This window comes from Haliotis rubra, unplaced genomic scaffold (assembly GCF_003918875.1).
Source record: "Haliotis rubra isolate DU_JTF1 unplaced genomic scaffold, ASM391887v1 Scf11, whole genome shotgun sequence".
Lineage (NCBI taxonomy): Eukaryota > Metazoa > Mollusca > Gastropoda > Lepetellida > Haliotidae > Haliotis > Haliotis rubra.
The window spans coordinates 4,605,966-4,621,151 of record NW_025765003.1 but is presented as its reverse complement, the minus strand read 5'-3'; the positions used below and the strand labels follow the sequence as shown (position 1 = coordinate 4,621,151).

Sequence of the window (15,186 nt, the reverse complement as noted above, 5' to 3'; positions counted from 1 at the left end):
TTAATAAAATTGGCAATTTCAAAGAACGGGTGCAACAAATATTGTTAAATATATTGCATATCGATATAGTCATTCAATTCATTCAGAGCTATCCACTGTTGATAACCTATATGATATATAGAGAATACTACACGAGGTCTCATTACATACGAATTATACGAAACGAGTGTCCTTACTATTATCTGACCGAGCGAAAGCGAGGTTAGATAATATAGGAAGACGAGTTTCGTATAATTCGTATGTAATGAGACCGATGTCACTTTATTTATTACCCACGTCTTACATGCATTAAATTGACAAATTAGCGTATTTTTGTTATTTTTGGTTTCAAACCGAAAGCGGTTTCATAAAGAGGTTGCGATAACTTATATAAAATCAGCAAACAATATATAGTAACATTGTCATGGAGGAGCTTGAAAACATTGGGAAGATACCCAAATCAAGTGTAGATTCAAAGATAGAGAAGAGCTGCTAACCTTTCATGTCATAGAACAACAGCTCAAGCCTATAGTAGGACTACGTGACAGTGTATAACTTACTATCCTTCGACGAGGATGTATACAGTGTGTGTGAACTAACAATGAAAACACACAAAACTATGAACCACTGGGCACAGATTATGATATATACCCTACTTATTCGACGGAAGACTGGGGAACTTACCTGGAATACAGTGCTGAGCTGGACCCCGACATGTACCTGTGATCAGGGTACCTAATTCCTGTAACAATATACACATATATGCAGGAGAGACTCAATGGTGGAACAAGGAGTGTCACACCATGACTGAACCGATACTGGGTCTCGTCTATGGTGATAAAGAAAAAAACACATACAAAATACGGATTTGTATTGATCCAATTGACCTCAACAAGGCTTTGAAGCGACAGCACCCCCATGAGGACAGTAGAAGAAATCATAGCAAGAATGCCCAACTCAAACTCAGAGATTAGTGAGATATATCCAACATGCATGCACGTTCCGTGACGTCAGTGGGTTCGTCTTTGAGACGTGCAATACGTTGTTGCACGTGCATTCCGGGAAAGAGAAACAGAGCAAATGAATGTCACACAATACTGTTACTTTGGAAAGCTCAACCCCTTCCCTTGCGATCGTTCAAAAATTTAAACGGCTATTGAAACGCATAGCATGCCAAGGCTCACGTCTGCACAACGTCATGAGGCCATTGCGATGGTCCGTGGGGGAATGTCTCAACGACAAGTGGCTGCACATTTCCACTGCCACCGGAACACCATTTCTGCACTGGTGAGACGCCACCAGAACACAAATGACGTCATCGATCGGCCACGTTCTGGACGTCCACGTGTAACAACGCCAAGACAGGACATATGGATAAGGGTGACCCATCTTCGCCACAGGTTTCAGAGCCAGAACCATCCCAGGACTTCGCCGTATCCACCCCAACACAGTTCGACGACGTGTACGTCATCACGGGATCAGACCACGACGTCCCGCCATACGGCCTATCCTGACACAACGTCATCGACAAGCTCGCCGAATGTGGTGCCGAAATCATGTCCGCAGACCCTTGTTTTAGTGGAGAAATGTTGTTTTTACAGATGAGTCCAAGTTTAACATTTCCCATAGGGATGGACGTGGACGTGCCTATAGACGCGTGGGAGAACGTTATGCACAGGCCTGTGTCTTGGAGAGGAATCGCTTTGGTGGTGGTTCCCAGATGATTTGGGGTGGAATAACAGCACGCCAAAGGACTCCTTTGGTGATTGTTCAGGGCAACTTAACTGGTGTGGGCTACAGGGATCAGATTCTTCGACCTGTGGCAATTCCTTTTCTGCAACGTCATGGCCCTGGGTTAACATTCCAACAGGACAATTCCCACCCTCATACGGCAAGGGTTGCTATGGATTTCTTCTAACACCACAACGTTGACTTACTGCCTTGGCCTGCAAATTCACCGGATCTCTCCCTGATAGAGCATGTTTGGGACGAGATGGATCGACGTCTACGCTGTCTTCCTCATCCGCCAGATAACGTCCTTGACCTTGCAACAGAACTTGAGAGAATCTGGTGTGACATCCCACAAGCCTTCCTTGCACGTTTGATAGGCTCTATGCGTCGTCGATGCACTGCTGTTCTCAATGCCGATGGTGGATATACCCGTTATTGAGCTTTGACCCCTGTCCCGCTTGTGGACTCGTGACGTCATTGTGATTGACTTTTCAATTGAAATTCTCCCGACTTGTTATGGTCCCATTTAAGTTTATATGTACCTTTGACATTGTTATCGTACTTATCAACTGGGATAATATTTTGACAATGCACAGTTTCTTTATGTGGCTAGTATATATGATATAACAATATATATATGTATGGAGAGCTATTTACTGTTGATAACATATAATATAACAATATACACATGTATGGAGAGCTATTCACTGTTGATAACTTATATAGTATAATAATATACACATATTGCAATAGGTATCTAATATAAAATTATACACACAAATGGAAAGATATGCAAAGTGCATTGGGTATCTAATATAACAATATACACATTGACGGAGGGCTTTGCCATTTTCATTAGATATTTAATGTTAACAATAAACACATGCACGAAGAGTTTGTCCAATTGTTATCTTATATGCATATTTGTGGACAGCAATAGTTCTAGTCATTATAGTAAAAAATGCACCCCCTACATACACACGCGTACACGCAGGCACGCACACACACACCAGCGTTCGAAATACCTGCCCGACCGCCCGGGACGGGTTATTTTTGGGAGTATCATAACCTGCACGCGCACACACACAGCAATAGTTCTAGCCTTGATAGTAAAAAATACACACACACCCCTACACACACACGCACACGCGCACGCACGCATATTCCTACGCCAATAAAACAAGAACAGCAGCAAAAAAACCCGAAAAAACACAGGCAAACAATATCTCCTTGCCAAGGAAATAAGAGGCAATGTAATATCACAGGCCCTCGTGTCTTTGCGAGGAATCAGATTAAAGATTTTAACAATATCATTTATATAAAATCTAAGATGACCCCCGAATCGAAATGCTTCACAGTACAATACAGTATGACAAGGCCGGACACTTCGGTGTACCCCACCCGCCTGCTTTGCCGATCGCTACGCTACCATCGCATGCAATCGATTAAAACTTAATGTAAGTTATCAACACGGGTTTCAATGTCCGTTATTGAAATCCTGAACCTACACGTGGACCTTGTAAGATCATGTAAGGTTTCCTTCACCTTCAAACTGAAACACAGCATAACTGAAATACTGTCCTGGTACAAAGTTGTCTGTTCATCAACCTGAAGCAGCCAAACGGAGGCAGTGGTGCCCGGATCAATACTCTGAGGACATCACCTGCAGAAGACATTCCGGTTCCCTTCTGTTCTGTTCAACGCATCCCTTCGTAATTCAAACAATAGACCTTGACTGTTTCACGTATCGGACGGTGGCAATTCAGCCCCTTTTGATACAAGAATATCGAACACTTCATCATGGCCTCCAGTTTGTGCCTCCATTAATAGGGTCTGCTGCAACAGACTATCCATCCTGTTTATGTCAAATCTTTTCAAATGCAGAAGGTCTTTCACTATTGATGCGTTACCTCCCTTGCATGCCCATATAAGGCAGTCTTGGTCTTCAGCATCTTTAAGAGACAGATCAGCTCCATTTTCCACCAGGAGATTAAAACCTCATAGTGTCCAGAGTACACTGCATGCATGATTGGAGTTAATTTCAAGCGATATCTTTCATTGATGTCAAAAAGTTCCATAGACAACAAGTGACGTACAATCTTGACGTTCCCTCCGATACATGCCCAAACTAGACAGTCGCTATTGAACAGATCTGACTTGGACAGATCAGCTTCCTTTGTCACAAGAAGATTGTACACGTCAAAATGACCACCTTTAGCTGCGAGCATAACTGCAGTTTGCTCGTCCCACTTCCTCTTCCTGTTGATATCAAACGTGTTCATTGACAGCAGGTTTGCAACTATAGATGTGTGTCCACCTTCGCTCGCCAACATCAAGCAGTCCCTGTTGTTTGTATCACAAAGTGACAGATCAGCTTCTTCACACACAAGGCGATTATACACCTCGTCATGTCCATTCAGGACCGCCATCATGACAGGTGTTTGTTTGAATCTCCCACCACGGCAGTTTATGTTGAACCGCTCCAGCCCAAGGAGATATTTGACTGTGGAGAGACGTCCTGCACAGCTTGCAACATGCAGACAGTTCCGATTTTGGTTGTCACACAGAGTGGCGTCTGCTCCCTTGGATACAAGAAGCTGTAGGATTTTATCATGACCCATTTCAGAGGCTATCAACGCTGATGTCACTCCCTGACTGTCACGGTCATTGATCATATCGGGAGCTTTTTCACAGACAGTCTTTGCTATGATTTTGTTCCCACTCATACAGGCATAATGAATACTGGTAAGTCCATCTGGGTCTGCCGATGTTAAATCAGCGTTTTCATTCATAAAGAAAGTGAACACGTCCTCACCACCTACCTCTGCAGCAACCAGAAGCAAAGTTTTGCCATTATTTAATTTGTAATCTGCATTGAACCTGTCCTCTAGTTTCAATTGGGTTACAATATCGACAACATGTTTAAATTTATGGTTCTCCGCACATACCGCTGCACTTTCATAAATATTAGATTCGGTTTCCTTAATCTGTTTTTTGATTGAAAGTGCTCAATGCACCCTTAAACAGTGCATTATAATGTGTCAGTGACGTCCAATACAGAAAACACTTCCCAAAGGTTTTGTCTGTCTGTTGCACTATCCTTGTCAACTCATCACCCAATTGGGCCACAAGGGACGAGGCAATGGTGTCGTTACTGAGTGCAGGATGTGTGACTGTCCACTTGAAACATTTCTGTCGGATACCTTCAGCAAGTCCCACGACAATTTGGTGTAGAGCAGGGCTGATGTAAATCATGTTAGTGACATCATCAGTAGTTGGTGTCTGAAGCGTCTTCTTCAGTCTCACACGCTCATTCAAGAACTTCAGAGAGCAGTACTGCAGCAACAGCACATGATTCAGGTGACTTAGCGCACATGCTGCAGCATCATATACCGACGGGTGAGAGAAGGAAGCGATGTGGTCCTCAACTATACAGAAAGTGCCAGTGAAATTCCTTATCTCGTCACCAATGCCTGTCCGAGTACAGGATTCAACAACACCTTGGACAACTTTGAAGAGTTTCGCGAAGTCAGCTTCCGACAGAAATGTGACAAGGTTGAGACTCCCTCCACACAGGATGAGGAGTATGATGGCTGCTGATCTGTTGCTACCTTCCCGAATGATGGGGTCAAGGTCACATCTCAGGTAGGTCAAAGGGTTCTGGAAGAAGTCTTCAGGGTGCATCTGAAACACAGGGGTGGGGAAGAACAGACTACAGATAAGAGGAAACCCAAATCCGATATTCTTTGAATGGATAATATTTTGTATATCCTTGTCAGAGAGTTCAACTTTCTGATATTTTGCCATCCACCAACGCAAGAGACGTTTCTTTTCTTCAGGTGTCCAATATTCTTTGGTCATATCCACGACTGTTTCAGGCCTGAACAAACTGAATTTAAACCGATGAAATCTGGAGCATCCTCTGTTCCAGTTGTATTTTCGAGATGTGAAAATAAACCTAAGTTTGAAGGATGACCTGGGTTTCTCCCACTTTGAGTTGCTATTTCGAGTTATTTTTTGTTTCGACGGAGCATCGTGAATCAGGCTGTCGGCCAACACTCTGAATATTTTCTCAAGTTTTGTTGAGAAACGAAGACCGTTAAATATGTCATCAAATATAACCAGCATGTGACAACGTCTGTAGGCGATTATTTCAACGTCAAAATCTTCGATATGTTGAACAAACAGTGGTTTATACTTGGACCTTTTGCCATAAATCATTGCAGCAATGCTGGTTTGGCCATCTCCAGCCGCTCCAATGATGGCGACATGGCTGTGTCTCTCCAAAATATCCTCTGCTCTTTTCAGAACATGGATATCCACAAAACATCGCTCCACCTGATTTGTGTTGATGCGTTCTGAAACGAAAAGAAAGTTGGTTGTAATTATACATTTTACTAGTCGATACTATCAATTATCATATCTTAAATGGCTTTTCATTTCTTTCTTTGTGAATTCATGTTCATTAACCCATACTTGTCGTAAGAGGCGACTAACGGGATCGGGTGGCAAGTCAAAACATTGATTACACAACAGTCTCGTTTCCGGCTGACTGGGTTCCGTCCTATTGCGCAACTTAGTACAATAACCAGTCCAGAATTTTGAGACCAACTCATTCAGCTGGATATACAAACATTAATCAGTATTATTTGATACATATAAGCACTTGTATGTTGCAACACTACGTTCCTTATAATCCTTGCAACCACGTCGTGCAGCGTTCTCTGTCGTACAGATTGCTCTGACAAACGGAAATCTGGAAATCGTGGAAATCTCAAAACGAGGCTCGGCCGCTAGAAAGGTTTGGCGGTCTGGTACGGACTTGATATTATATCAATCACATTGTACGGTATAAAAATACACTGAATAAGCGCAAAGAACACATAACAGGTGTAATCTGTGAACCAGATGCATTGTGAATTATTTTACGACTTCATCAAACAGGGGCAGTCTGTGAGGTCTCGCCATAAGATATAGAAATACGATTTTATTAAACTTTAATATTCAAATTCATTTATAAATACAATTTTCTTATGAAACAGGGATTTGGAATTTAGTGTAACCATAGTTGTTTGTAGAGTCTCTTTTCACTTTCACCCGAGAAAATTCGGATCGGCTGAAAAGTAGGTCATTGTCTGAATTGGTTAATAACTCATGTTTCGGTTTGCGGGCTCGCTGACTGGGTTGACCACACGTGATCGGTTCCCAAATGCGTAAATCGATGTTCATGCTGTCAATCACTGGATTGTGTGGTCCAGGCTCGATTATTTACAGACTGACGCCATATAGCTGGGATATTGCTGAGTGCGGCGTAAAGCTAAACTCACTCACTCTTTTAGTATACACTTATGCAAGGAAATATATGCAATGAGGTGTATCAGCCTAGCTTCATTTGCTTTCGAGACACTACGAGCAGGTTTCCTACAGTTATCTATATTCATTATATCTATATATATTATCTATATTTCTCCGACTCCCATTCAACAAAACCATGTCCCTAATATGCGTGTCTATTTGTCAGTGACTTGGATTAAGTACCTGGGTGATTCTATTGTATCATCGCCTGTAAGTGTATTATGGGAGGGAAGAGTGAGTGAGTTTAGTTTTACGCCGCTTTTGGCCTGCCACCTGGGTGAAATCGACGAGTGCAGGGATGGTTCTGACAAACTTGGAACCATAACAGGGCCGAAATAGGATTCGAACCCACGATCGTGATGTCTGGCGTACCCACTCGGCCAAACTCGTAACATCAGTTTGTACTCCTTACACAATTGTAGAACCGTAACCCCTGGCTCTCGGTAAGTTTTTTTTTGTCTTGAACAACCTGTGTTTTCTCGCGAACCCTTCCAATCCCGTTTATGCGTAGCAGCGTGGTTAAAGCGTTCATTCGTCGCGTGGAAGATCTGCTTCGAATCCATGTGCATGTACAGCAGGTTAGGGACCGTTCATAATTTATGGCTATGAAGGGGTGATGCTTTTTATTGAGAAGCATGTACAATTTTGACTGACCCCCCTAAAATGTATGTACAAAGTGAGTGACACCCCCTTCCCTTCATGCCATGTGCAAAATCAACGCCCCCCCTCCCATATTTTTAAAGCATAATTTCTAAATATTTGTATGTACAAAATTGATGACCCCCCTAGTAGCAGTCAAACGTGGTTGTGTACGCAACATATCGCCTACTGTTGTAAGTGAAACTTACTCACCGAAACGGTAGGGTAGCCTAGTGGTTAAAGCGTTCGCTCGTCACGCCGAAGACCCGTAACCGTTTCCCCACATGGGTACAATGTGTGAAGCCCATTTCTGGTGTCCCCTGCCGTGATATAGGCTGGAATGTTGCTAAAAGCGGCGTAAAACTAAACTCACTTACTCACTTTAACTCGACCATAGTTATCTAGTAGTAGTAGTAGTAGTAGTAGTATAGTTGTAGTTGTAGTAGTAGTAGTAGTAGTAGTAGTAGTAGTAGTAGTAGTAGTAGTAGTAGTAGTAGTAGAGAAGAAGAAGAAGGAGACGATGTTCTTGATTTAATAGGACTGGCAGAGAGTTGCCGTGGAACAGGATCTTGAGTAAGAACCTGTGATCATCTTACCACATGGTTGATCTGAGACGGGTTGTCTCCTTTGTTTCCTTGGTGCCGGGCCGGTCACCGAGCCAGTCGCCGATGACCTTCTAATACATGAACACCAGTTCCCCATTTTCACCAAATTCTAGAAAAAACAAGTACACAAACTTCAGTTTACAAGTTTGCGGTCTCATTGCAGTCACATATTGCGTCCCAGTAAAAACATTAGCAGTTTGTCCATCAAATACTGGACGAGAATACAACCAGCATACAAAGTATTACCTGAGGTTTGCCTTTTTGGAATACATTCTTAAAACACACTATTTCCACACATCACGGTTTTGTGATTATAGGTTTTAATGTCAAAATAACATGTTGATGTATTATCATAATAATTCAAACAATGGAACCAGTAAATGAGGCTGCCTTCGTTATGGTAACCACATCAGCCAGTAGGATCATCTTGAATGGATCTGAAAAATCTTGTTGCGGTTCAATCGTTATTTACATCCCAGTCTTACTTAACAGTGAATAGTTTATCAAATCTATTACCAAATGATTTAAATAATCTATTCACGTTACATTGAGAGACATTACGAGGTTTTCTAAATTCGGCGAAACACTCTGTCCAACATCACCAGTTATCCAACTTATTCGAGTATGTTGATATATACTCGAGGGTATAGGATCATTGAAAATAGTATATGGAGGACTGTCGTATTTATATCAATAAACAATGTTATAATGGTTCTAAAACAGGAATTCAATTTCGGAGTATTTGTGTAGGTGTATGGGTTATTTCTGATCAGTCATTCTTCTTGTCGGGTCCAGATTATTTACTCACCGCCGCCTTATAGCTGGAATATTGCTGAGTGCGGCGTTAAACTAAACTCACTCACTTACTCATAATGACGATTGCCTCCAGTCGGTCATGTCAATTAATCCAACAGCTGTCTCCCAAACTCCTTTTCGCTTCGAACTCTGGTGCCACTCAGCTCGTTCCAAACACTATGAGGTTGGAAAGCATCGTTCACAGTGAATAGCCCGACGATTGAAGCTTTTCTTTACATGTATCAACGACGTGTGAATGTTTATTGATCTATTGTTTTAGATGGTAACCGACTGTTGTCATACATTCAGGAGCACTGATGGCCCCTTTTCAGCGTTCGATTTATATAAATCTATACACATCATATCACATACTGGTTGTATTGTGACCTGTGCATTGACGAATGATTGTGTTTTATGAGGAATTCTCACAATAATTCTTACATCTTAATATTCATAGTTTATTGAGGCCCTACCTGATCAAACACTATGAGGTTGGAAAGCATCGTTCACAGTGAATAGCCCGAAGATTGAAGCTTTTCTTTACTTGCAAGCACTGGAAGTAAACTCCTATCAAGTAAAAGATCAAATGTGATACCTTAAATTTCTTGCACTCAAAGAAGTTATGGATTTTCCTGTTCCCCGATTATTTGATTGGTAAGGGGCCGCCCTCCCTTGCTTACCAGGTCTACTGCTGTGTAAATACTTACTTGTGGGGTAAATTGTGTAAATAGCGGGTGCTACCGGGAGTGCAGGATGTGCTAACCTCTTTTGCCAACACCTGATGTCATCACGGCTTTTCTGTGGACCATTTATTTGATTTGCACAACTATTTTGTCCTTTACACAAAACGGAATCTGTATCTGGGTTGGCTAATTTGTTGTTTAACGCCGCACCCAGCAACATTCCAGCTATATGGCGGCGGTCTGTAAATAATCGAGTCTGGACCAGACAATCCAGTGATCAACAGCATCAACATCAATCAACGCAACTGGAATACGATGACATGTGTCAACCAAGTCAGCGGGCCTGACCACCCGATCCCGTTAGTCGCCTCTTACGACAAGCATGGATTGCTAAAAAGACCTATCCTAACCTGGATCTTCACGGGTATCTGTGTCATGATAAAGACAGGGTATTCTTTTGCACTGACGTGTTATGTTTATATCTATTACTTAGGATATAAACGTACTGTGTTTGGAAATTAGATGAATGTTAGGCCGAATTGATAGTCTCTAAATTTCATTTGAAGCCGAACGCGTCATGAAATCAGACATATTTTCAATTGATAGTGTCTAATGGTATTGACTGTCCAATCAACTTCGAGTATTTCACGTAGTCATGGTAGAATAGAATATAACGCCCGAGATGTAACGGGTACACTGCTCAAAGCGACGTTAAATTTAATGACGTTTAATATACCATCCAACGTTATGCTTCAAAATAAGAAATGTTGTTAGGCTGGTTTTGTGTGTTGTGTGTTGTGTATGTATATTTATAGCGATATGGTTGCGTCATTCGCCACACTACCCGACCGGGCAACACAACATTGAATACCCTGCAAGCGACCGTGACCTTAGCTATTGTTAAGCTTGCCAAGCATCGACTAGACATTGCATTATAAGTTAGTACAGTTAACAGTCCCTACAGAATCGAGGTGACGAAAAACGAAATGTACTTGGGGATTTGTTCACGGTCTGCTGTCAATAGACAGCCATTGTGATTACAAACACTGAAGTGATGTTACAAAGCGAAGTGTTAAAATGAAATAAGTATACACAGACAGACAGACAGACAGACATTTTATTCAGTAATAGGCCACTGGCCCAAAATACATTAATAAATATGATAAGAAGTTACATGCGTTTTACCAGGGAGACTATATAACGTTGTAGATTATCCCTGGTTTTACATAAAAACATCAGAATCTCTTCTTTTCCCAACATTATATAAAAATAGGCACAAATTATTTATAACATTTATGTTTGTTGAAGTCATTATGTTTATAGAGCTGTTTTGTGAAATAGGATGTTTCAAATATTTACCCAGAAACTTATTCCATATATCTAAGTAGGCTTTACAATAAAGTAAAACGTGTATTTCATCTTCAACTAAATTAAGATTATTTTTGTAGCTAATAAGTAAAAGATGCTGTAAACATCATTTTATTCCTCATAACCAGGACTAATACATGTTAATACATGTTAGTGCTAAATATAACATTTGCAAGCTTGAAATGGTAAATATTCTATACAAACGTTGTGGTTTTTTTTCGAAACGTTACAAATACATTGAACATTCAGGAGAAATAAACACGGAGAGATGTCTTATAATAGTGAAATTACACGTTCATCTCCCCACAGTTCCCCTAAAGAGTCGGGTACCCACGACAACTTGCCTGGCTTTTGACAGCGAGCGGTTTCTTGGAAATCTATCTGACCTGATTTCCTTGAACTGTAATAATTCGGAAAATAGCATTTCATTTATCAACGACGTGTGAATGTTTATTGATCTATTGTTTCAGATGGTAACCGACTATTGTCATACATTCAGGGGCACTGATGGCCCCTTTTCAGCGTTCGATTTATATAAATCTATACACATCATATCACATACTGGTTGTATTGTGACCTGTGCATTGATGATTGATTGTGTTTTATTAGGAATTCTTACAATAATTATTACATCTTAATATTCATAGTTTATTGAGGCCCTACCTGAAATATTCTTTGGTTATGGGGTAAATTTCCTTTCCCAAACAGACATAGCCATGGTAACGTGGCAATAGGCAGCAGCTTAGTGTGTTTACAAACACGGAGGTGATGTAAAAAGGCAGAGTGTTAAACGAAAGGAGTAAAAATTACAGAAACATAATTTTATTCCATATACAAAGGACTGGTTATACAGGAAACACAGAAGTTGATAATGTATGTTAGTGTTAAACATAAATATACATGTCAATATATACATATCACAACTGCAAGCTTGAAATGTTCAATAATCTATACAAACGGGGTTTTTTCGGCACGTTAGAGACATTGGTAAGAATGAGAAGATTAGCGAGAAATTAACTCCTAGAGATGTCATATAATAGTAAAATTACACGTTAATGTCCCGTTGGGGGTAGGGCACAGTTCCCCTAAAGAGTCAGGTACCCACGACAACTTGCCTGGCTTTTGACAGCGACCGGTTTCTTGGAAATCTATCTGACCTGATTTCCTTGAACTGTAATAATTCGGAAATAGCATTTCATGTATCAACGACGTGTGAATGTTTATTGATCTATTGTTTCAGATGGTAACAGACTGTTGTCACATATTCAGGGGCACTGATGGCACCTTTTCAGAGTTCGATTTAGTGCATTGACGATCGGTTGATCTCAGTACTATGATTTGGGATTCGCTGTGGGGAGTGTGGCGTTCAACAACAAAACAAATTTCTATGGAATTCATACAATATGTATCAATTTTAATATTAATATTTTAGTGAGGTCCTACCTGAAATTTCTGTGGTTATGGGGTACATTTCCTTTCCCACACAGACACATCCAGGGAGATGTGTAGAGACGTCATATATGCTACTTTCTGTTTCCAATTACCTGTATGCATGGTCCAATGAATTGACAACAATCAATTAGAAGGTCACGCTGACATATATGTACTGTACAGAGGTAACGGAAATGGCTTGATATTGGTGTTGGATGCTGTCGTTAGTCTATGTTAATGTATGGAAGTTACGGTCACCTTAGCGCTGAGACTGTCGTTAGTCTATGCTAAGGTGTGGGAGTTACGGTCACCTTAGCGCTAAGACTGTCGTTAGTCTATGCTAAGGTGTGGGAGTTACGGTCACCTTAGCGCTGAGACTGTCGTTAGTCTATGCTAAGGTGTGGGAGTTACGGTCACCTTAGCGCTGAGACTGTCGTTAGTCTATGCTAAGGTGTGGGAGTTACGGTCACCTTAGCGCTGAGACTGTCGTTAGTCTATGCTAAGGTGTGGGAGTTACGGTCACCTTAGCGCTGAGACTGTCGTTAGTCTATGTTAAGGTGTGGGAGTTACGGTCACCTTAGCGCTGAGACTGTCGTTAGTCTATGCTAAGGTGTGGGAGTTACGGTCACCTTAGCGCTAAGACTGTCGTTAGTCTATGCTAAGGTGTGGGAGTTACGGTCACCTTAGCGCTAAGACTGTCGTTAGTCTATGTTAATGTATGGAAGTTACGGTCACCTTAGCGCTAAGACTGTCGTTAGTCTATGTTAAGGTAGGGGAGTTACGGTCACCTTAGCGCTAAGACTGTCGTTAGTCTATGTTAAGGTAGGGGAGTTACGGTCACCTGGGCTCACTTTGTGCAACCCCACCCAGCATCTGTTTTATACTGTGTAACACGTCTATGTGTGCACCTTGCCGTGTGTTTGTTTGTTGGCTGGTATGTTGTTTTACGCCGCATGAAGCTATATTCTAGTTATTTCACTTACATAAATGAGTCAAACACATGGTCAATAGCATGATCAAAGCACCAGGTATCACAGTCGGACCCGAACACTTATGACACAAGTTGTATTTGGTCGGTGGGGTAGCCTAGTGGTTAAAGCTTTCGCTCGTCAGATCGAAGACCCGGGTTCGATTGACCACTTTACAAAACTTAATCTGTGAAATAAATTCTGGTTTGGCAGGTCTTCAGTAACCCATATTTGTCGCAACCGATGCTTGACGCAAAGGGCTCGCTCGCTTGGCTGACACATGTCATCGTATCAAAATTGCGTAGTTCGATACTCATGCTGTTGATCAGTGGGTTATCTGGTCCAGACTCGATTATTTACAGACCGCTGCCACATAGCTGCGGCGTGAACAAACAAACAAACAAACAATGTTGGACAGTAACGCTTGTTTCACAATAAGATGACGTATGTTCGGTATCTCCAAAATCCCCTTGGTAACAACTTTTTGCCCAACTCTAGGGCATGACAATGAACATGATGATATGTAATTATTCACGAAATATTTAAAAAAATAATAAAATACAATATTTTTATGTTAGAAGTTTTGTTTTAATTATGGCCGGGCTAATATAATGCTGCTCTTGAATAGTGAATACTCAACTAACGTGTCTCGAATAAGAGATATTGAGTATTCTTCACAATGTATTTCAGTCATTTACAGATCGTCGGTATACTAGCCCTTTATCATGACAAGCCGCAAAAACATCGTTTTAACACACAAAGGGTTAACTCAAATGTTTGTACGCAGGGAAGAAAGACATTATGTATCATTTCACAAACTGCCTTGGAGTACAAACAATATTCTTGTTTCTGACCTATTATATCTAACTTTGTAAACATGCGAACTATCGGACAACTATCTATATATAATGGCTACATCTCAAATACGACCAAGGACTCCTTTTCACAAAGCGATCGTAGCGCTACGACAGTCGTGAGACAATGTTGAAGTAAGAGACTTATGACCGTCTCAGCGCTAAGATCGCATTGGGGAACGGAGCCCTGTTCGGCGAGGCGTGGACAACAAGTTCTGATACAGTTTGAACAAAATAGAATGCTGAGCGAGTGCGTGCGTGTGTGCGTGCGTGCGTGCGTGCGTGCGTGGGTGAGTCACTTTCAACAATATTTCATTTGAGGGAGTTTGAGGAAAGTCCAACATGCTGCAGGCCACGACCATGGCAAGGTACTGACGGACCTATATACAGGGCGATCTTGGATTCGGATCCCCAATCATTATACCTCAGGCGTGTCCAAGAGACGTAACCGTGAACAGAGAAATGCGGCAGCTTCAGATGACTGGGCCATCCATGCCCCCAAATCGTGCAATAATACAACATGCTCGATAAACGTAAACAATCAGTAACAGGCAGTTGTGATTGTATTATTATGGAATCCTAGAAGGGAAATTGTTGCGTTGTCCCCCTCACAGAAACAAGCAAAAAGTAGCAAAATTGACTAAAGTGCGACAATGCATCAATGAGACAACGCGACATTTTGTCCATTTGTCGCGCTTTGAATAACATTTTTTATTCATCCAAAGGGCGACAATGCGACATAGCGACAATGTCCCTTCTTGGATTCTATAGTTTGGCA

General features: G+C 41.4%; 2 protein-coding genes across 2 annotated transcripts; both read right to left on the bottom strand.

The window, feature by feature from the left end:
* Positions 1-3,162: 3,162 nt before the first annotated feature.
* On the bottom strand, positions 3,163-12,910 carry LOC124285190. Its single transcript, XM_046721379.1, has 3 exons — positions 12,599-12,910; positions 8,301-8,418; positions 3,163-6,068 (listed from the first exon to the last, which is right to left on the bottom strand). The coding sequence occupies exons 2-3, from the start codon at positions 8,404-8,406 to the stop codon at positions 4,693-4,695; spliced, it is 1,482 nt and encodes a 493-aa protein (XP_046577335.1). The 5' UTR covers positions 8,407-8,418; positions 12,599-12,910; the 3' UTR covers positions 3,163-4,692.
* LOC124285586 (ankyrin repeat domain-containing protein 17-like) lies at positions 3,606-4,502 on the bottom strand. Its single transcript, XM_046721842.1, has one exon. The coding sequence runs from the start codon at positions 4,500-4,502 to the stop codon at positions 3,606-3,608; it is 897 nt and encodes a 298-aa protein (XP_046577798.1).
* Positions 12,911-15,186: the final 2,276 nt, after the last annotated feature.